The sequence below is a fragment of the Haematobia irritans genome, chromosome 1, assembly GCF_050003625.1.
Source record: "Haematobia irritans isolate KBUSLIRL chromosome 1, ASM5000362v1, whole genome shotgun sequence".
Taxonomy (NCBI): domain Eukaryota; kingdom Metazoa; phylum Arthropoda; class Insecta; order Diptera; family Muscidae; genus Haematobia; species Haematobia irritans.
The window spans coordinates 87992332-88015213 of NC_134397.1; the positions used below are offsets into that span (position 1 = coordinate 87992332).

General features: G+C 34.7%; 1 protein-coding gene across 4 annotated transcripts in view; it reads left to right on the plus strand.

The window, feature by feature from the left end:
* Nepl16 (Neprilysin-like 16) overlaps positions 1-22882 on the plus strand; it is a 369741-nt gene that overhangs the window by 223163 nt on the left and 123696 nt on the right. For all 4 annotated transcript variants that reach the window (XR_012718012.1, XM_075291093.1, XM_075291091.1 and 1 more), the window contains 2 exons: positions 5801-6057; positions 6125-6180. Coding sequence is in view for 3 of the 4 variants with exons in the window: in XM_075291093.1 (XP_075147208.1) it covers positions 5801-6057; positions 6125-6180 (313 nt within the window). In the remaining variant the exon portion in view is untranslated. The remainder of the gene's footprint in view (positions 1-5800; positions 6058-6124; positions 6181-22882) is intronic.

Consider the following 22882-nt stretch of genomic DNA (forward strand, 5'->3'; position numbering starts at 1 on the left):
CCAGAGTCTTAAGTAGGAATGAGGATAAACTGATTGGTCGGAAATCCTTCGCCCTCGAGTGAGAGGCTTTTCCCGCTTTAGGTATGAAAACGACTTTTGTTTCCCTCCACTTTCCAGGGATATATGATAAGTTGATACATCCTTTATATATCACCGACAACCAGGGGATAATTTTGTCAGTTACAGCTTGTAACTCCGCCGGAGTAATTCCATCAGGTCCAGGGGATTTGAATGGTCCAAAGCTATTTAGCGCCCATCTTATTCTAGTTTCCGATACAATGTCCTCGACAGGAAACGACCGCTGAGCAACTGTGGCACCGCCAGTACATGGTTCAACCGTCTGATTTCCAGGAAAATGTGTGTCCAATAGTACCTCCAGCGTCTCCTCACTGGACGTTGTCCAATTGCCCTCCGATGTTTTAATGAAACCTGGAGCGGAGTTGGTGGATGCTAGAACCTTCCGTAGTCTGGAAGCCTCGGACGTATTCTCAATACTTCTGCAGTAAGCATTCCAAGAGTTATGCTGAGCCTTTCTCAGTTCTCGCTTGTATCCTCTCAGATTCTTCTTGTAAGCGTCCCAGTCCTCAGGGGCTCTGGTGGACTTTGCCTTGTTAAAGAGCTTCCTGCAGGATTTCCTCATATTACTTATTTCCGTATACCACCATGGTGGTCGATGTTTCCCCCTTGGCTTTCCTCTAGGGCATGCAGCTTTCAGTGAGATGTTGAAGGCCTTAGTAATCCGCTCCACTGCGTGTTCGATATCTTGCACATTTCTCATATTTGTCTCTGTTATTTCCGGTATCATCATATTGAACGATTCCCTATACCTATTCCAGTCAGCTTTCCTAACATTTGGCGGAAATATGATCTTGGTGATATGAACATCAAATTTGAAACTGATGTAGCGATGATCTGAGAAGCTGTGTTCACTTAAAACCTGCCACTCAGATATCATTTCATTCAGTTCTTGCGAGGCCAAGGTGATGTCCAAAACCTCTTGCCTGTTTTTAGTGACAAAGGTTGGGACATCTCCCTTGTTGCAAACTACCAGATTAGTACGCAAAATAAACTCTATTAGCGACTCTCCCCTTGCATTAGTATCACTACTTCCCCATATACTATGATGTGCATTCGCATCGCATCCCATAATGAGTTTCGTCTTTGTTTTCAGTGACTCCTCCACTAAGGTCTTAACGGCATATGGAGGCATCTCCCTGTCATGTCCCATGTAGACCGAAGATACCCAATATTTGCATTTGGCTATTTCTAAACTTGCAACGACAGTGTCTGTATTGCACATTGAAGGAAGCAGAAACAAGTTGAGCTCGTTTTTAGCAATTATACAGGCTCGATTTACATCATTACCAGTATACTGCAATAGTTTGAACCCCGGAGTACTTAATTCACATATTTTGTTTCTATAAACATATGGTTCTTGAATAAGAACTATGTTATGTCCCCTTTCATCAGGAGAACTTTTAAGGCAGCACATGCAGCCTTACAATGATGAAGATTTATCTGGAGGATCCGTAGGACCATCGAGATTTTCAACAACCGTCACATCAGCCGTTTCAATCGAGTCATCAAGAATGTCCTCTTCAGAGATATCGGTGACTCTCGCAATAACCATAGGTTCAACTTTGGTGAGTTCTGAGGCAGTAGAAGCCTCCTCACGCATACGGTATCTATCCATGTCTTCAAATGTCTTGGTATCCCCCTCGACTTCGCAAGAGGATCCGCTTACTTCTGATTCAGACAGAGGCTTGTCCATTTCTGAATCCTTTAGCTGATCGTTTTTATACACCTTCATTTGGATATAATGAAAGCCATAACATACACGGCCCTGGGACTTTGCTAGATGTGGCAAAGACTGAGTGTTCAATATAAACACTGCATGCCGTCTTGGCCCATCCACTTCATCCAAACGGCCAACCTTCCAATCAGCTGTTGGAAGATCTGGATTGCATTGTTTCAGTCTATTTAAAATAGATTCAGGGTCAGGAGGGTTTGCAGGTATCCACGCATGTGCTCTTGGTCTAGCCGGTATGTCTTTCTTCTCGACTAACTCTAGAGCAGCTCCTTCCCAAACTTCACCAATTAGTATCAGAGCAGCTTTAAAACATTCTATAGACCTCTGGTCCTCAAATGCGACTAGCTTAAATCGTCCTTGATACCAACCAGCCTCTTGGTGTCGAGGATCTGGGCCGGGAAACTTTTCCAGCACCTGTGAGTAGACGCCAGACAAAGCATTCTCAATTTCCCCCCATTTTTGCTTTGGAACCATACCGTCCAATGCTCCTTTATTTATGATAGCCATCACAAGGCTGTCTTTAGCAACTGAGGCAAACGATCGTTGATCCCTTTTGGAGGATGGCAGCTCATCCGGTGATCGTTCCCTTTTTCCAGCCTCAAGAATTCCTTGAGCCCATTTTAAGGAATCACTTTGTTTAGCCGACAACGTGCTTGGGTCGACTGATCCTAATTTCTTTAGGATAAACAAAGCATTTCTGCGTTCTTTGAATCTCTTTCGTGAGGAATTACCTCCTTTTGATGCCGTTACCTTGGAAAAGGTCCGACTTGTCAAATTGTCGCCACCTGTCGACCCGTCTACAGGTCGACTAATTGGGCCTAACTCTTGGTCATTGCCCAAATTTATAACTCCAGTCGATACCCGTCCACTGGGCCCTGAAGTTAGCAACCCAGTGGATGTCTTTGAATTTCTCTGCATGGTGGCCTAATATCCCACCACACTTGAAATTCGTAGTAGGTACTTATTACGATGATTTTATCCGCTATTAAAAAACACGTCCGTTCCGTTCGACGGTTGAAATAATAATACCACTGGCCTACGTAGCTGTTATGGTCATCAAGAGATAATTATCGTTATAAGTTATATTTATATAGCATAGCTTGCGGCGCCCACGAGCCGATGCAAACATAACATTGTTTAACAACATAACATTGTTAAACATACATTTGTTGGCAGCGTGGAGCAGTGGTTGGTCGTCCGCCTTGCGTGACAGGGGTCCTGGGTTCGATCCTTGCTTCGACCAACACCATTTTTTTTTTAAATATATTTGTTAACATGTATTTCAGACTCGTTCGGAAGTTCCCGAAAAGGTGTTCAGCATTACATACTATTATATTAAATTTTTAGTACGAAATTGTAAAGTGTGTTTTATAAAAGACTTAAAGTCAGAAAAGAAAAATGCTTGATATAAACGAAATGGACTGAGTTCAAATCAAATATTATTTTTTTATTGCAAAAATAAAAATTGTGTAACAAATAAAGGTTTTTGTATACAAGTTTACAATTTTCGAAGAAATTCAAAAACTCTTACAAAAGAAGAACGTGAATTCGAGTATATACAAATATTTTTCCATCGAATCCTAAGGTTAACGATAACCATTTAAAAGCACATTATATTTAAATTCCAAACAGTAATTTTACAACAGCACATAAATTTATTTTGGTGTGAATAATTGTTTGCTAGCATGTAACACCATTAATTTAGAAATACAAATAAATATGAATTTTTATTAACGAATAATTTTGTACTTATTTAATTCTTAAGGTCGGTATAAATTGGCATTATCGCGTTAAAATGGCCATGTTTACCCTTTTACTTTTCTTTAATTATTTCTTTTAAAGAAAATAAACTTATTCAATTATTGCTTTGGATCTTTCCCCACCATGTTATAATACAATTTACCGGAAAAAGTTGTAATGTTATTCTTGTAAAATTATTTCTCATTTTAGCGGCAAAACTCGAACTCAATGCCCGCTTTTATTTTCGAAAAAATCCGTCAACTCCTCTTGGACTACTCATTAATAAAGAGGAACTAATCTTTGTTTTTATAGATCTTACTGTTTAATTTCTCACTGTTTTTATAGATCTTACTGTTTAATTTCTCACTGTTTCGCCCTGTTTTCATTTTACTTTCACAACTCTAAAAAGTGTGCACTGAAAAAATATTGTCGTGAGGCCAAAGAGTTCATGTCCTTAAAATAAGAATACAACTTTTGCTTAGCTTAGAAGACGCATTTCTCTAATATAAAGGTTTTTCCATGTTCAAAGGTCGATACTTTCAATGAAGTCGTGTTGTCGTTATAATTAAGTGATTTGACTTAAAAATGGGTATCATAACATGAAAGAACAAATTTTTGGACTAAGGTCAACTTGACTTTAATAATTCAGAAAAATTCTTTAAAATTAATGAAACTGTCTTTAAATTTGTTGCATTTTTGCATCTTGACCAAAAATCATTAAAAAATTTGATATGTTTTTCAATACTTTATTTTAAAGACATTTTTTACTTGAAACATAGCATAATTTCTACTGGAAGTCTTGTTTTTAACGGACATTTTATAGCATATGAAAAAAGCTGAAAAAGCGAAAAATTGAAATGTGCTTCGTAGAGTCAAGTACACAAAACCCAATTAAAAAAAGAATTGTGTCTTAAAAGCATCCTTACTTGTATTCTCCGCTTCTTTGGAATCAATATCAAAATTGTTAAAGTGGAGACACAATCTTTGGAACCGGACATGCTTTTTGTTCAGTGTATAGTGCCCTTTCGTTAGTTTTTATGAAGATCCCTTTAATTACCTTTGTTTGAATATTTTGACTTACTCGTCCTACGTTCCGATTTGTTTTGACGAAACAAAAAAAAAAATGTGCCCGTAATGCGAAAATGATAAACAAAACTCATGATCTTTTTTTTTTCAAATATATTTTATCTTGGTTCCGAATGAATTTTCTCTCCGAATACTCATTTTAATATTTTACTTAAGCATATACAATTTTTGGCGAAGTCTTATATCACAACATATATATGTTTACTCATAATATATAAATTAATACTTGTTTATATTCACACGTAGTATTTTTCCTATATTTAATGAAATTTTCTTTGTGTATATATATTTGTAATGCGCCAATTGGTTACTCTCATTATTTTACTTCCAGCATACACTTTGTCTATCTTTGTAAACACATATATTTTTATGGGCTATTTCTAAATTAATATATGTTTGAATCCAAGCATATTATATTTACAAACATTTTATGTCCCAAACAAGGGGCTCCGGAGTTCAAATCTGGGGATCGGTTTATATGGGGGCTATATATATTAATGGACTGATTGTGACAAATTTTTGCATGGGTGTTTGGGTTTTAGAGCCATATTTCGATGTGTTACAAACGGAATGACAAAGTTAATATACCTCCATCCTATGGTGGAGGGTATAATAAAATTAACTTTATTGTTCGGGACGATTATATTAGAAATAAATAATGTAACAAACCACTTAATTTAAACGAAAGGTACTCTGTCGTTGTGTTTTGAAAAGGCAATACTTCAACGGGCAAAAGTATAATACAAAATCGAAGTTGGTCTATATTAACATTGTGCGACTCATTAACTTTGTGGCTCTGTGCATATCTTTACATGCCTTTCGTTATCCATCTTTATCTTTTTCCTCTATTTTCTCTGACGTTTCTAATATGTATATACGTAATTTCTAAATTAATATATGTTTGCACCCAGAGACATCATGTTTAAGAAAATGTAATGTCCCAAATATAACATGTTATAACATATTAGCATATACGTCCCAAAAACCTTGAGTTCCAAACATATAATTTTTGCAACTAAACATTGAAAAAGTCTTTTTCGTCCGTGTACCCTCCGAATCAAAATTTATTGAAGTTCGAAAAAGCACATTCGTGAAACAAAACTTAAATTAGATTTAATTCTTAGTCAACCTATATAATATAATGTCGTTGGTATATATTTGCAGATTGACGTCATGTTCAAGTCTTTAAAAGCTCATCTAAAAAGAGCTCCTTCACTTAAAGGTGCGGCTTTAGTAAAATTATCTGCCCTGAAAATACAAGCTGAACCCTGGAGAGGATTTTCTATGTTTACAGCAATAAATAAGAGCCTGGAACTAATTGATATATCATCAGACAATTGGTTTGAAAATGTGTTAAATATTTACAAGCGAACAACGATTGAAAAAGAACAAGTGCAACTAAATGCTAAACCTCATGATGCGTACGTATAAAAAGATGTCTTTTTTTCAAACAATAAAAATAAATATAATAAAAAATATATTTTACAGATGGGCATATCCTACAGTGGCAAAAGTTTTTTATGATACCCTGAGTCATTCAATAGGTAAGTAAAGTGTGATTTTGTAGCTATTATATATGTTTGGAAAGCTGACCCACATTTCGTATTTTATTTCACTTTCAAAAATATTCACTTTGGTCTATCATTTAACTATGAAGCGCCTTACAAAGGAACAACGCTTGCAAATTATTGCATTTTGTTATCAAAATGCGCGCTCTGCTAAAAAAGTGCATTGTGTTCTGCGTCGAAGCTCATTACGCAGAACTGTCGATTTTTGTGTTATAATCATCCATTAATCATTTATTTTACCTAAATTGAGATGACTTTAATATACCTTAATTAAATGAATTCCTATTTGGATGTAAACATATATTGATTTATTTGCGTAAACATATATATGTTGCGATATGATACTCAGAGATCGAGAGAGAGAGAAGGTACAGGAAAGAAATAATGAATACCGGATTGACAAAATATATCGAAACAACAGTTCGAGAGAATCAAATGAGAACAATTGATGGTTGTTGTGAAACTGCTTGTATATTGTTTCGGAAAAGTATGCTTGTATGAGTGCATTCGCTTGGCATGTTAATGTGACTTCCCTAACATTTGTATATGCTTATGTCTAAATATTATTAAATTTGAATATTAAAATGAGTATTTGGAGAAAAGAGAGCGACAGTTGGAAAAACGTACGCCATGTTAATGTGACTTCCCTAAAATTTGTATATGCTTATGTCTAAATATTATTAAATTTGAATATTAAAATGTGTATTTGGAGAAAAGAGAGCGACAGTTGGAAAAACGTACGCCTTTAAAAAAAATCGCTTCTCTAACATATGTTCCAAACATATTCTGCAGGAAGCACATATATTATTGGATATTGCGGAAACATTATTATGTTTGTCTTATGTGAACATATTATATTTTATGTTATTGGCATCAATGGACAATTATCGGTATAAGTTATGTTTATATAACATAGTTTGCGGCGCCCACGAGCCGATGCAAACAAAACATTATTTAACATGTGGACCAATGGTTATCATGTCCGCAATGCATACAAAGGGTCGTGGGTTCAGTCACTGCTCCGACCGAAGACCAATAAAAAATTTTTACATTTATTTTTACATATATTCCGAAAATTCCGATTTTTACCATGAAACTTCGAAATGTGGGTTATTAACGATTTACAGTTAGAAAAGAACAGTGCTTGATATAAACCAAATGGACTGAGCTTTTCGTTTTTGGTATAGAATTTCTTCAAAAATTTGAATTTTTCAAAATTCAAAAACTCAAACAAAAGAAGAATGTGAAATCGAGTATAAACATACATAATTTTACAATATACACATAAATTTACTTAGGCGTGAACTATTTTTTACTACCATTTAACACCATTTTAAACGCATTTAAAATTTATCATATTTAGAAATAGAAATAAATATGAATTTTTATTAACGAATAGTTTTGTACTTAATTAATTTTTAAGGCCTTAATACCGGCTTAATTATCGCTCTAAAATTACCATGCTTGTACGTTTACATTTCTTCAATAATTCTTTTTAAAGAAAATAAATTCTTTCAATTGTTGCTTTGGATCATTCAAACTTAAGCTTAACAAGTTTCTGGCGAAGCCTTATTAACAGGCTAAGCGCATAGCCAAAACAAATGAACACATAAAACAGTTTTCCGAAACAACATACCACCAGTTTCACAGACATTACTCTTTTTTGATTCCCTCGCCGTGTTGATATCTTCCGTCATCACTCTCGGTTTCCATCTCTCTTTCTCTATACTCTCTCTGTCGCACTCTGAATAAAATATCACAACATATATATGTTTATTCGAAATTTGTAAATTTATATATGTTTACATTCACCCATATTATTTCTATGAAACATTCATGTTGTAACAATTTCTTTCCAAGATTTGAATTCTCTGTTCAGCGTTTTAACAGTCCATTTGTTTCTGATATGACCATGTTCATTTCATTTCATTTCATTTATTGAATGGTATTTCCAGTACAACAAGATTACATCTTATAAATTATAGTACTGGAGTAACATGGTTAGATTATTACAGTATTGTTATTAATATGTATTAAATTAAATTTAATTAAAATAACATATAAGTATACATAACAATATTCTAAAGTGTATTAGTGTGAAAAGAAAGAAAAATTTAGCGTCCCCAATATTAAAATATTTCACATGATTGAATAATATTCCAGAATATTCCTCTTGAACCGTTGTGTATTAGTTATTAGCTGCAGCTCATTAGGGAGTTGATTCCAGAGACGGATCGTACTAATAAAAAAATGTCTTTCTGATGAGTGACGACGGTGTGCGATTTGTATAATGTTTTTTCCTCTTGATGATCGGGCGAACATCAGGTTGGCATATAGATATGAAGGTTTACTGGTGTGAATTATTTTATGTAACAATACTAATGATTTGCAAATTAAGTATCTTTCCAATGGCAACTTCAGTATCAGTAATGAGTATTGTGAGACTCTGTCAAATCGTCTCAAACCAAAAGCATATCGTACTGCATTGTTAAAAGTAGTTTGAAGTTTTCTTTTGTCAGTTGTATTTATATCAGCGAATACTTCAGAAGCATACAGTAAGGTTGGTAATATGTAGCTTTTTACTAACTGTATTCTAATATTCAGTGGTGTGAAGTGTTGGGTAGTCCACAGATTTCTAAGCATTGAATATACTTTTCCACAGGTTGAAGAAATATGGTCAGACCAGGTAAGATTCTTATTAAAAATTACCCCAAGATTCTTTGCTTTATCCACAATTTCAATTTGTGTGGATCCTAAGTAAATGTTGACGTTATCTCCTATGTCAACATTTCTGTTTCGGATTAGAATTGCCTTCGACTTATTAGGGTTAAGTATTAAACAGTTCTTTGAGGCCCAATTCAGTATTCGTTGCAGGTCTGCGTTAAGATTCGATACACAAGTCGCAATGGAATTCAGTTTGCATGAGGAGTAAAGCTGTACGTCATCAGCGTACATTTGAATATGATTATGCTTAATTTGGTCAGGTAGATCATTCGAGTATATTGAGTATAGGAGGGGTCCAAGGATTGATCCTTGCGGTACCCCCCTTGGCAGTGGAAGGAGTAAAGAGTTGTTAGTTCCATCCGTTGTGTATTGCGATCGTTGTGACAGATATGATATCAGTAAACGTGTTGCCGTTTCAGTGAGGCCAACATTTCGTCTCAGTTTTTCAGTAAGTATTATGTGGCAAACACTATCAAATGCCTTGGAGTGATCAAGCAAAATTAGGAAACCAATTTCATTGTTGTCAAGCCCAGCTCGAATTGTCCCTACCACATCAGTGAGTGCAGTAATGCAGCTGTGATTTGGTCTAAAACCAGATTGTCGCGAAGTTAGTAAATTATTTGCAGTAACATAGCTCTGAAGCTGGTTGTGAATAATCCTCTCGAAGACTTTAGATAGGTAGGGCAGTATAGCTATAGGGCGAAACTCTCCATTACCCTTTGGTATTGGGAGTATTTTTGCGATTTTCCAACTAGAAGGAAAACTGCTGGTCATTATAGCAGTATTGAAAACATGTGTAATGTACAACAGAATATGTGGCAGGATAATTCTAACAAATTTTGGATGAATGTCATCATATCCAACGGCATTTGAAGTCACTGACATTACAGCTTTATAGACCTCTGATTGCGTTACGAGGTTGAAAGCAAGACCGAATTCAGGCTCGGGCATGGTGCTATGCTCCAAGGGTACTTCTCGATTCACGATAGTTGTTGGTGTACTGACAAATTTCAAGTTAAGATCGTTTAGGTCGACATTTACTGCATGCTCTTCGTGTTTTAGTAGGCCGATTTTCCGAATCTCTTTCCATTTTTGTTTGCTACTGATGGCATTACCAAATTTGTTTTCATAGTACGCTAGTTTTTCTTGGCGTATTTTATTTGTTACGGCACGTCGAGCAGATTTGAATGCCTCATAATAAGAGGGGGTTTTATATCGCTTCCACAGTCCGTAAGCTAACTCACGATGTGTGATTAGCGATTTGATATCTCTATTAAACCAAGGCTTCGAGTCACTTTTATTTAGTTTACGTTTAACTTTGATATGCTTATCATACAGAAATTTGACATTGGTGGTTAGTAAATCAAGTTTTCCATCCAGTGTTGTGATGGAATAAATTTCATCCCAGTCTATCGTATATAAGTCATGTTCCAGGTCACTTAGATTTATATGCTTAAAATCTCTATAGGTAAATGTATCATGACACCCAGAATTTCTTGAGATTTGCCAGTTATAGGCCAGAAATATTATATCATGTTTAGAAAATGCCGAACCACACAATTGTTCATATTTCAGTACATCGCTCAAGTTGTTAACAAAGAAGATGTCAATTAGGGTATTGACCAATGATGAATAATGAGTGGGTATGGTTTTATTCACTGGTGTTAGGTTTATTGCCTCCATATTACCGAGAATGTTTGTTTGCCCTAGTAAGTTGCTATTAAAATCGCCTGCTATTATTATGTCATTGTACGAAATACTAATTTGTTCAAGAAGACTTGTCAGTGGTTGAATGTCAATTCTACAGTTTGGACGGTAGACACATCCTAACAGTATCTTACTCACAGCACCCTGAATTTCAACAAATAAATATTCCATACAATGGTCGGGAATTTCAGATCGGCATATTAATTTTGACCTTAATGTTTCCTTGACATATATAGCAGCTCCACCAGCATGAGATGGTCTGTCTGCTCTATACAGTTTGTAGCCAATTATATTGTAAACAGTGTCAGGTACGTCTTTATGAAACCAGCTTTCAGATACACAGACCGCATCAATACCCGAGCCCTCGAACAGGTATTTGAATTCGTCGAGTTTCTTATTTAGACTCTGCGCATTGAGATGACACACATTAAAGCCTTTAGTCACTTTGGCAAGTAATCTTAGAACCCAATAGTTCCCGTCTCTTCTCCCTGGACTGTTAGTTGTTAAACTAGTTGCCATAAAAGGCCATAAGCTGTGTACAATTATACGAAGATTCAAGAGAATTAGGATTAAGGAGTATTAAGTATACAGGTAGACATAATACAGGTATTGAATTTAAGGGGAGCAGAGTAGAATAACAGATCAAATTAAGAAACATTTTCAATGCAAAAATGTGCAGGGATAAACGTATCGTTCTATGCATCCATTGATTTGATGCGACTATTTGGATCGTCTCGAAAAAATTGTTCTAGGTCATCTGCAAGCTCAATAAGTTTTGGTGAATCAGTATTAGTCGTCTTAATGTATACCAATCCACGCATAGTGAAGGTTGAAAAGATACGACCTTGTTTCTTGAGTTTCAAAGCTGACTTGAAAATGTTATAGTTATGAGGCGTCAAATTCTCATGTACATAAATCGGTTGATTGCTTTGCATTCCGATATCTTCGAGACAGAGTTGTCTTTTTTGTTCACGTTTGTAATTCGATATGATCTTCAGAACGTAATTTCGATCATACGCCGATTTCAATTTGACTATAATGACATCATCTATTTTATATGTCTTTTGGCGGTTTCGAATTTGCTTCAGTCTATATGTGGTTTGTATTGGAGGTGGGTTAATCCCGTTTTTCTGGCAAAGGTTACCGAAAGCAACTTCCAAGTTTTCACCTTCCATTTGGGGTATGCCAGTGACACGTAATCCGGAAGATACTACTGAATTATCCTGATCCAGTAGTTTAAGCTTGACTTCACGAAGTTGTTTTTTCAAAGAATTGACCTCCGAAGTAATGACTTGAATGTTTTCCACTTTCTCTTTCAACAAATCAACTTCCATTTGGATTTCGTTTATTTTCTTGTTCATGTCGTTACGAATTCGCTCCTCGCTTTCATAGATCATTCTTTGTATAGATGCAGTTTGATCATGAATTTTATTGTTAATTATCGTAATCAGTTTCTGGTTGGGTGAATCGGAGCTATTAATATTTGGTGTTTTAGTTACGTTGGATAGTAGGGGATTTCTCATACTTTTATTAGGGGTTTGGTGACTCATTGTTGTTATCTAACAGGGATATTTATTGAATACCAGAAATATAAAATATGTACTATGGAAGTGGCTTATGGGTTTGTGAATTTGGTAATGTTTCGTGAATTATGCCTGACAATATACAACTGTAATAGTTGAGATCAAATATGTCAATACGGGTTGATGGCTGAGATAAGCATATACTCATACGACTATAAAGTACAGTACATTTAGGTGGGTTGAAAGGTAATGAACTTGGCAGCACTAATAGTTGGTTAATTTAATGTTGCGCCTAAGTATATGCACAAGTATCAGTCTGATGTTTATTATTGTTTATCTTAAGTAGCGCTTTCATGTACTTCTAAATTCAGTAAACGAGCTTATGTGTACTCTTACCAGAAGTGGAACAGACTTTTAGGCGTAATGTTTGTTTCAGTTTACTTATCTTCTCACTTCAGATGAGCTTTAAACATCGATTACATCCGATTACATTGACACTTCACAGTAAGTTATTCTCCCAAACTCAAAGCTCTCCCTCGTTTTGTTTACACAAATTGATTTATATATTTCACGTATTGCTTTGTATAAACACAGAAAGTTTTTACAAATATTGAAAAAGCTGAGCTTTGGATAAGTCACTTTTAATTTTTTTCCGACACAGGGTGTATATATTTGCAATTTGTTCACTTAAAACCTTAAAAGAATCTTTTTTTAACACAAAATAAAATTAGTTTTATGGGAGCACGGAGAAAACACGTCCACTCACTACAAGTGTGTCAACACTTTTTATCGTCATCAGCTGACCATACATAATGTATAATGCCTAAAATTTAACATTGTTTCATTAGGAAATTAAATTTTCCATTTAAAAAAGAAAAACTAAAAACAACTAAAAGATTACAAACATGTAGTAAACTAATCTGGTAAATGCAACATTTGGTATGACGCCAGCCAATCTCCCATCTTCCTCAAATCTATAATCTTTGGTTATATTCTCGCTCTTGTGTTCGCTCAATGAAGAAATTGAGAGACATTGAACTACCGCGTTTTCCTGTAGGGTATCATAGAAACCCCAAGCGTATTAAGATCGTGAAGTTTAAATTTCGTTGAAGTCAATTCGATAACATCTCACATTGTATGTGAAATTAAAATAATTAATTGAGCCTACACGAGTCTATACAACGTTTTAATTAATATAACAATTAGAGTGTTATTTCTAGGAACTCTTTATATGAGAAATTTTTATGTGGAGCAGACTTGGAAAAGATTAGAATCGTGGAAGTTGCCTACGAATGTTGAAACAAGAATTTTAAGATATATTTAAATTGTAGCAAAATACGATACAAGTGTTACTATAAATATTAGCGGCCTGGTGGAATGAGGCTATTTTCAGAGCTATTTTATATTTCATAAATCTTCACCTGAATTCCAAGCCTTCTTGTTTATAATACAGGTAAACATTTCATGCACTTAATTATGAGATACCATAATTTTGATAAAGTGTTTTAAGATTATTACCATAATATAGATTTCCAACTGGGTACGCGTAAATCCAATTCATTCATAAATTCCACGTGCTTAATGACCATTAATGAATTTCTATAGGGGTGTTCAATGTTTAACATTGGATCAAGAGAAGCAGAGAGTTATTGTCCCAAGCGCAGTGCGAGGGCAACGCAGGAGACGTGGTGGTCAAAAAGCTCTTCTCGATACATTGTTGCTGTCTATGCTAGTTTACTCCTCCGAGAGTATTATAATTTTTTTGTGTTTGTTCTTTTATGCTTATACAATTTAATCGACAGACTGTAAGTCCATCATACAAGAGGGGAAGAAAATAATAGTAGAGGAGGCAAGGAGGGATAAACAGCTCACTGCCTATAATTGTATGAATTGTATTGTTTTTATTCATTGAATTACAGCCTATTGCAATCATCATCATTCTTCGCGCTGGATGGCCATTCATCTCGAGTTTACCCATATATTTTTACGTCAAGCGACTAATTCAATGAATATGGAATTTATCATCAATGAAATTTATCAACAACTACTCTAGACATCATTAACAGGTAACTAATTATCTTCTTACCAAACTGACATAAAACATTGCTCATAACTTGACCCTTTGACCAATAAAATTTGAACTTAATTTTTATATGTAATTTGCCATCAATATTTGTACATTATTTTGTTAATTAAAATATTTAGTAGACGGTATGAATAACGACTAATATCTTTTCACATACATATCAAATTATTTTGTTTAAATATTTCGTAATGAATTTCTAAATATTCCAAATAAAGAGAATGCATGTAATTTTTGATAAAATGAAGTAAACGGTTCTAAATTCATTAAAAGGGGCAATTCTTGAAAACTAAGGGTGTTACGATTGCCATAGGCGTACTATATATAGGTAGGGTAGGGAACAATTGCACCCCAAGGAATAATATCATGCCCTCAGTAGCTCTGGATTTATTTGTAATGAAGGTTTTTGCTCTCAACGAAATGACATGTAATTTTGCTATGATTCCACGTATCCTCACGGGGTACAGAACACCAATCTGACTGTCTGAGCTGGTCGTACCACCTTTATACATGTACTTTTGGGGAGGTTGTTTGCAACAGGACGTGCAACATAGATGGCGCCCAACGAAATAAAGGCCTACAAACGTATTTTTTTTTGTTATCTTGTAGATTCGTTTAGATTAGATTAAATCAAATGAATTTTAACTACTCATAATTAATGACAAGAAATTTCCTTACGTGTAGAATAATAATTTTACGAACAATACCAGCTAATAATGACATTACTCAAGAAGTCCTATATGAGAACTTATTTTTCCTTTAGATGCGCTTGAGAATTTGGAGTTAAATATTAAAAAAAAATCTATACAATCTTGGTTGTAATCTATTAGTCCCAAATTTGGAACATCGACATTACTGAATTTGTGTTGTGATAATTGAGATATATTATTTTCTAAATTTAATTTGTCAATTTTTTGTGTATTTTATTAAATACCAATGTTGCGATTAATATGGAAAACAGTTATCCGAATGATTGCTGTCGTGCGAGATTCTAGACACATTCTTAATAGCTCGTTTACCTAATTTTATTACTGAATTATACGGCATTCCCTTTGAAATTGTATGAGATAATTGAATATATAATTAAATACTTAACATTAGACTATATGTCAATTTATGTGAAAATTAACACCTGATCTACGTCAAAAAAAGACAAGTCCAAGAATCGGGACAATTCTTCGGCCAACAATCTTTCGTTTAATTTTGCCGAGGGGTATGCATTCCCACCAGCGTTGCCAGAATTGTTTCACCAAAAACCGCTAGATTTGTCCAAAAAACTAGCCAAAAAAAGCTAAAAAATTGTAAAAAATAGCTAGAAAAAAAGCTAAATTTTTTTGTATCAAAAGTCACATTTTTGATTGAAATTTAACAAACTTAAATGCTTTATTTTACTTAAAATGTATATTATTTTAATTGTATTCAATTTAATTCCATTTCTGGAAAACTAGCCAAAAAAAGCTAAAAAATTGTAAAAAATAGCTAGAAAAAAGCTAAATTTTTTTGTATCAAAAGTCACATTTTTGATTGAAATTTAACAAACTTAAATGCTTTATTTTACTTAAAATGCATATTATTTTAATTGTATTCAATTTAATTCCATTTCTGTGAGACTGTAAGAAAATATAAGTCATATTAGCTCTGTTGGCGTACTCGATACATTTTGATTGCTATCACAAATTTTTACTGGAAGTCCTTCGTTTATATTTCCTTGTAAAAACATTTTTCCCAGTGAACTTGTAATTGTCAGCTGGTTAATCATGTCACATAGAACTGCATTAGAAAATATCTATATATTTCGTTTTAACTGAATTAATGATAAATTCGCAAACGTGTACACTTCTCCTAATTTTACCCAAGAGAATAAAACCCATTCTAACTGTCTTGCAAGTTTATAATGAATAACTTTTATTCGAAAATTTCCCAAACCTATTGTTGTCCAATTTTCGTAAATGTAAATCCATCCCATTAATAAATAGCAGATTTGAATTTTTTATTGCATTTTTTGGTGTTAGACTCGACTTTAAGTAAAGGGTGATTCTTTTGAGGTTAGGATTTTCATGCATTAGTATTTGACAGATCACGTGGGATTTCAGACATGGTGTCAAAGAGGAAGATGCTCAGTATGCTTTGACATTTCATCATGAATAGACTTACGATCTGCCACAACGTCGAATTTTCAGTGAATGGGCCCTAGAAAAGTTGGCAGAAAATCCGATTTTTTATCGACAAATTTTGTTCAGCGATGAGGCTCATTTCTGGTTGAATGGCTACGTAAATAAGCAAAATTGCCGCATTTGGAGTGAAGAGCAACCAGAAGCCGTTCAAGAACTGCCCATGCATCCCGAAAAATGCACTGTTTGGTGTGGTTTGTACGCTGGTGGAATCATTGGACCGTATTTTTTCAAAGATGCTGTTGGACGCAACGTTACGGTGAATGGCGATCGCTATCGTTCGATGCTAACAAACTTTTTGTTGCCAAAAATGGAAGAACTGAACTTGGTTGACATGTGGTTTCAACAAGATGGCGCTACATGCCACACAGCTCGCGATTCTATGGCCATTTTGAGGGAAAACTTCGGAGAACAATTCATCTCAAGAAATGGACCGGTAAGTTGGCCACCAAGATCATGCGATTTGACGCCTTTAGACTATTTTTTGTGGGGGCTACGTCAAGTCTAAAGTCTACAGAAATAAGCCAGCAACTATTCCAGCTTTGGAAGACAACATTTCCGAAGAAATTCGGGCTATTCCGGCCGAAATGCTCGAAAAAGTTGCCCAAAATTGGACTTTCCGAATGGACCACCTAAGACGCAGCCGCGGTCAACATTTAAATGAAATTATCTTCAAAAAGTAAATGTCATGGACCAATCTCTTCTATTTTTGAACGTTATTTTGGTTTGTGGTCAAGATACAAAATCTCCACAAATTTAAAGACTATTAATTTAAAGAATTTTTTAGAATTGACCCTAGCCTTCTTTCATAAAAAGATACCCATTTTTAAGTTGAATCACTTAACTATAAGGACAAAACGACTTTATGGGCTTTTGGACAAGGAAAACAGTTTATATAAGACAAATTCACAAATGCTATTATAACCAAAATTCGCGTTCGTATTTTAAGGACATGAAATCTTTGGCCTCACGACAATATTTTTTCAGTGTACAAAGCAATTCATATCTACTATTTTAATTTAGTAATATCATAATAACTTTAGAATATTAAAATAACATAAAAAGGATAAACGAGTGAAATGCTAATATTCCTAATAATTTACTGACAGTTTATATAAGGAATTTGCATGGTAATAGTAGATTTAAAGTTTACGATAACTTTTATGAATACGAGGCAAGAACTTTACAATAAGGTGTATTTGCTACAAAAATGCCCGAATAATGGCTGAAATAATTATTAATGTTTCAATTGAGATTTGAAACATGTGAAAAACCTTATTCTGGCAGCAAGGCTTAGATAAAAACGAAGTTTTATCCATATTTCAATAGGAACATGTCGAAAATAAAAAAAGCCAAAAATAGCTAAAAGGGTCATGAAAAAAAGCCAGAAAAAAAGCTAAAAGCTAAATGCATTTTTTCCCCGCTAAACGTCTTCAAAAAAAGCCAAATCTAGCGGGAAAAAAGCTAAATTGGCAACGCTGATTCCCACCGCCCCCAAGAGTAGTCCACAGTCCACCTGTTAGTTCTCACGTACAATATAGACAATCCATGGAGAGGCTTAATGTAAACGTGCCCCCGTTTGTTCCTCGGGATTCGGCTTTGTATAAAAATAGTGGTTCTCACGAACATGATGCCTCACAAATTAATGAGTATCAGGCTCAGAATAAAAATTTAGGCGAACAGTTTGATAAAGATGGAGGGGATTTACAAGGTGCAGGGGCAATTGGGGCTACTCCGCCAAATTATCAAAACTCACGACAGGGAAATGATCGAAGTGATTTTAATGAATTAGAATGTTTCAGGAGTCACTTCGGAATACTCATGATGAATTCCACCGTGAACTAAGCCAGCTTAGAGGTTCTATTCATGACGGATCGAACAGTCATGTTTCCACCGGTAACAGACAATCGAATCAATATTTTTCCGGTCTTGGCGAAAATCTTGTACGGTTGCAGGAATGGAAAATTTTATACGATGGCACAACTCCGGTGTCAGATTTTCTTTTCAAGGTTGAGACACTACACCTACCGCGTGTCATGGTGGCTATTTGAAAACCTTAAATAGTGTGATACAGAAATATTTCTGGCCTAAGATTACACTTGACATACGATCTTACATTGGAGAGTGTGATATGTGTAAATCGGTTAAGGCTGTTAACCGAATTACTAGACCACCCATGGGAGATCACTTTCAAACTGTTAGACCGTTTCAGAGACTATATTGTGACTTTTTGGGTCCTTATACTTGTACGAAGTCACAGAATTCTTATGTCTTCATATGTCTGAATTATTTAAGCAAGTTTATTTTCCTCACACCGATGCGATCGGCCACAACGACCAATGTTTTGAAGTTTTTCCAGAATGAATTGTTCCCTATCTTTGGGGACCCACAGTTTGTTCATACTGATAATGGGAAACAATTAGTCTCCAGGGAAATGAAAGAATTTTTAGACTTATATGGTATTAAACATATAAGGACCGGATTCTATTCACCACAGGCCAATGGCTCTGAGCGGGCGAATAGAGAGATTCTTACAAAAACTCGTTGTTTCCTATCGAATGAGAAGAACCATTCCAATTGGGACAAATGTATCCCACAAGTATTATCAATTTTAAGAATCGATTTCCCTAGCGCGATAAACTGTTCCCCTTATTATGACCTGTTTGGACAAAATATGTGCCAGCACGCATCGTCGTATGAACTCCTAGAGAAATTAGATAGTTTGAATTTCGATCAGATTGAGATATCAGCACAAACTGATAGGCTTCATAAAATCCATGAAAGATTAAGAATGAACTTAGAAGTGGCGCACGACAAGGCAACGAAGTCTTATAACCTCCGGTGTCGAAGTATTACGTTTAAAGAAGGAGACATCGTATACCGCAGGAACCATACGCTGAGCAAAGCCTCTGGAAGAATAAACTCTAAATTTCTCCCGAAATACATAAAATGCAGGATCCGGAAAAAGATCGGGAAAAGTCTATATGAAGTAGAGGATTTGGATGGTCATATGTTTGGACGTTATCACATCGGATCTGAAGGGGTGCATTGCCAGGGTTGTGGGTCGAGCCACACTAAAAGGCCAACTCATTTCGCGATTTTAGGAAGAAATAGATATCTCTGTTCGTTCAAAAAAAAAAAAAAACACGAAATAGATTTTTAGAACGAAGCAGATTTGTAACAATTTCTTTCCAAGATTTGAATTCTGATTTCTGTTCAGCGTTTTAACAGTCCATTTGTTGCTGATATGACCATGCTATCGTCATCAGCCGACCATATATAATGTAATGAATGGCAATGTCGTTACTACCGCGTTTTCCTGTGGTATCATAGAAAACCCAAGCGTATTAAAATCGTGAAGATTAAATTTCGTTGAAGTCAATTCAATAACATCTCACATTGTATGTGAAATTAAAATAATTTAATCTGTGTACGGTGTACTATTTAATTGAGCCTACACGCGTCTATACAACGTTTTAATTAATATAACAATTAGAGGGCTATTTCTACGAACTCTTTATATGAGAAATTTTTATATGGAGCAGACTTGGAAAAGGTTAGAATCGTGGAATTTGCCTACGAATGTTGAAACAAGACTAATGTACGCATTAGAATTGTTGTTGTATCCTGGAAACCAGTTTCTGTAAGTTGTCACATGTTGCTGTAGTTGACTGTAGAAACAATAAGCATTGTTCGACTGTTCACCACTTAGGTGAATTCTAACAAATTAGCTTTCTAAAAATAAATTTCGTGTTTTTGCATTACTATGTAACAAAACGAAATAAAAATAAGATTAAGGGACTTGTAAGTTATATGAAAAGATGATGTACAGTGGGGGAAAAGATGACTCAATTTGTAAGAGGAAAATTCCCAAATGTTTTCTCCATAAGGAGTTAGCATAAAGGGCCCAAAATTGAGTTATCTCTCCCAGCCAGATCTATACTAAAGGCTGTGGAAAGGTTCATTCGCCCGAACCGAAACATATACAGTCCATGCGTGTATAGATTTGTATCTGGCGTTTTCTTTTCAATGGTTCTATTAACCATGTTCCTTAATCTATATCTGTCCATAAAGCTCGAAAAATAATTGTATAATTAGATATAATGCATTTAGACGTCAATTGCCTGTTTCGGTATCAGGCTAACATGAAATATAACAAGAATTTTAAGATATATTTAAATTGTAGCAAATTACGATATAAGTGCTACTATAAATATTAGCGGCCTGATGGAATGAGGCTATTTTCAGAACTACTTTATATATTGCATAAATCTTCACCTGAATTCCAAGCCTTCTTGTTTATAAATAGGTAAACATTTCATGCACTTAATTATGAGAAACCATAATTTTGATAAAGTGTTTTATGATTATTATTGATTTTTATAATATAGATTTCCAACTGGATACGCGTAAATCCAAGTCATTCATAAATTCCATGTGCTTAATGATCATTATTGAATTTCAATAGCGGTGTTCAATTTTTAACATTGGATCAAGAGAAGCAGAGAGTTATTGTCCCAAGCGCAGTGCGAGGGCAACGCAGGGGACGTGGTGGTCAAGAAAGCTCTTCTCGTTACATTGTTGCTGTCTATGCTGGTTTACTCCTCCGAGAGTATTATTATTTTTGTTTGTTTGTTCTTTTATGCTTATACAACTTAATCGTCAGACTGTAAGTACATCATACAAGAGGGGAAGAAAATAACAGTAGAGGACGCAAGGAGGGATAAACAGCTCACTGCCTATAATTGTATGAATTGTGTTGTTTATTCATTGAATTACAGCCTATTGCAATCATCATTCTTCGCGCTGGATGGCCATTCATCTCGAGTTTACCCATATATTTTTATGTCAAGCGTCTAATTCAATGAATATGGAATTTATCATCAATGAAATTTATCAACAACTACTCTAAAATAAACATCATTAACAGGTAACTAATTATCTTCTTCCCAAACTGACACAAAACATTGCTCATAACTTGACCCTTTGACCAATAAAATTTAAACTTAATTTTTATTTGTAATTTGCCATCAATATTTGTACATTATTTTATAAATTAAAATATTTAGTAGACGGTATGAAAAACGACTATTATCTTTTCACATACATACCAAATTATTTTGTTTAAATATTTCGTAATGAATTTCTAAATATTCCAAATAAAGGAAATGCATGTAATTTTTGATAAAATGAAGTAAACGGTTCTAAATTCATTAAAAGGGGCAATTCTTGAAAACTAAGGGTGTTACGATTGCCATAGGCGTACTACATATAGGTAGGGTAGGGAACAATTGTACCCCAAGGGATAATATCATGCCCTCAGTAGCTCTGGATTTATTTGTAATGAAGGTTTTTGCTCTCGACGAAATGGCATGTAATTTTGCTATGATTGCACGTATCCTCACGGGGTATAGAACACCAATCTTGTTTGCAACAGGACGTGCAACAATGTACCAAACATAATATATTCTAACATATTAACATATGTGTCCCAAACATTTAAGCTAACATTACAGTTTGGCACTTAAATATATTGTGTTTACAAAATTCTGCCCGAAACACATTTTGTTTATATCGGAACATATACATATTTTTCTAACAGTGTGGGTAGTTAAAATAAAGAACTTCTTCGGAAGGACGTTTTTGGAAGTGATTTCAAAGTTGTACCCTTAGAAGAACTTCAGCAGTTTTTTTGCCGGGTAATAAAACAACAATGTTTTGTTTCATGTACATTGATGACCAACAACTGAATTCTATGGTGGATTTTGTCGCCATGCGCTATGTTTGTTCGCTAACAAATTCCGTAATAAAAATACAATTACACCTTTTGAATATATTTTAGTTAATGTACATTTTAAGTAAAATAAAACTCATTCGTTTTGTTATTGTTGTTTTTTTTTTTCTTTAATCATTGTTGTTGTTTTTTTGATTTCAGCTTAAAACCATGCAGTGACTAAACTACAAGTGTAGCTTAACCAACAGAGGAAAATAATGTTTGTCAAATTTAGTTGGGCAAAGCCCTATAGACTGCAAGATGGTTGGATGGACGCACGTTTCGGAATTACCACATTCCTCATCAGCATCCTCTACTTGCAGCAAAACTATCAACCAATTATCAGAATAAATTCAGGCAGTTCACTAAATCCAAAAGTAAATCACACTTGCACCTTCCGAAAAAAGGTTTTACATGATAGCCGGCTTATGCCGAAATAAATTCGTACAAACATATTTTCCTTTGCAACCGTCAAATCATCGATTTGAGTGCAGTTGGTAAACTTAATTTTGTTGGTGGTATAAATACATTGCCAACATACAGTGGTAGAAAGAAGGCGGTACGTGGCCATTACCGTTTGGTATTGATAGATTGGTTCACGTTACCTATTAATTTTAATACCACTTTATATCAAATGATTTACATCCGGTATTATTATGGTATTAACTATCACATTCCCGTAACATATGATATGTCG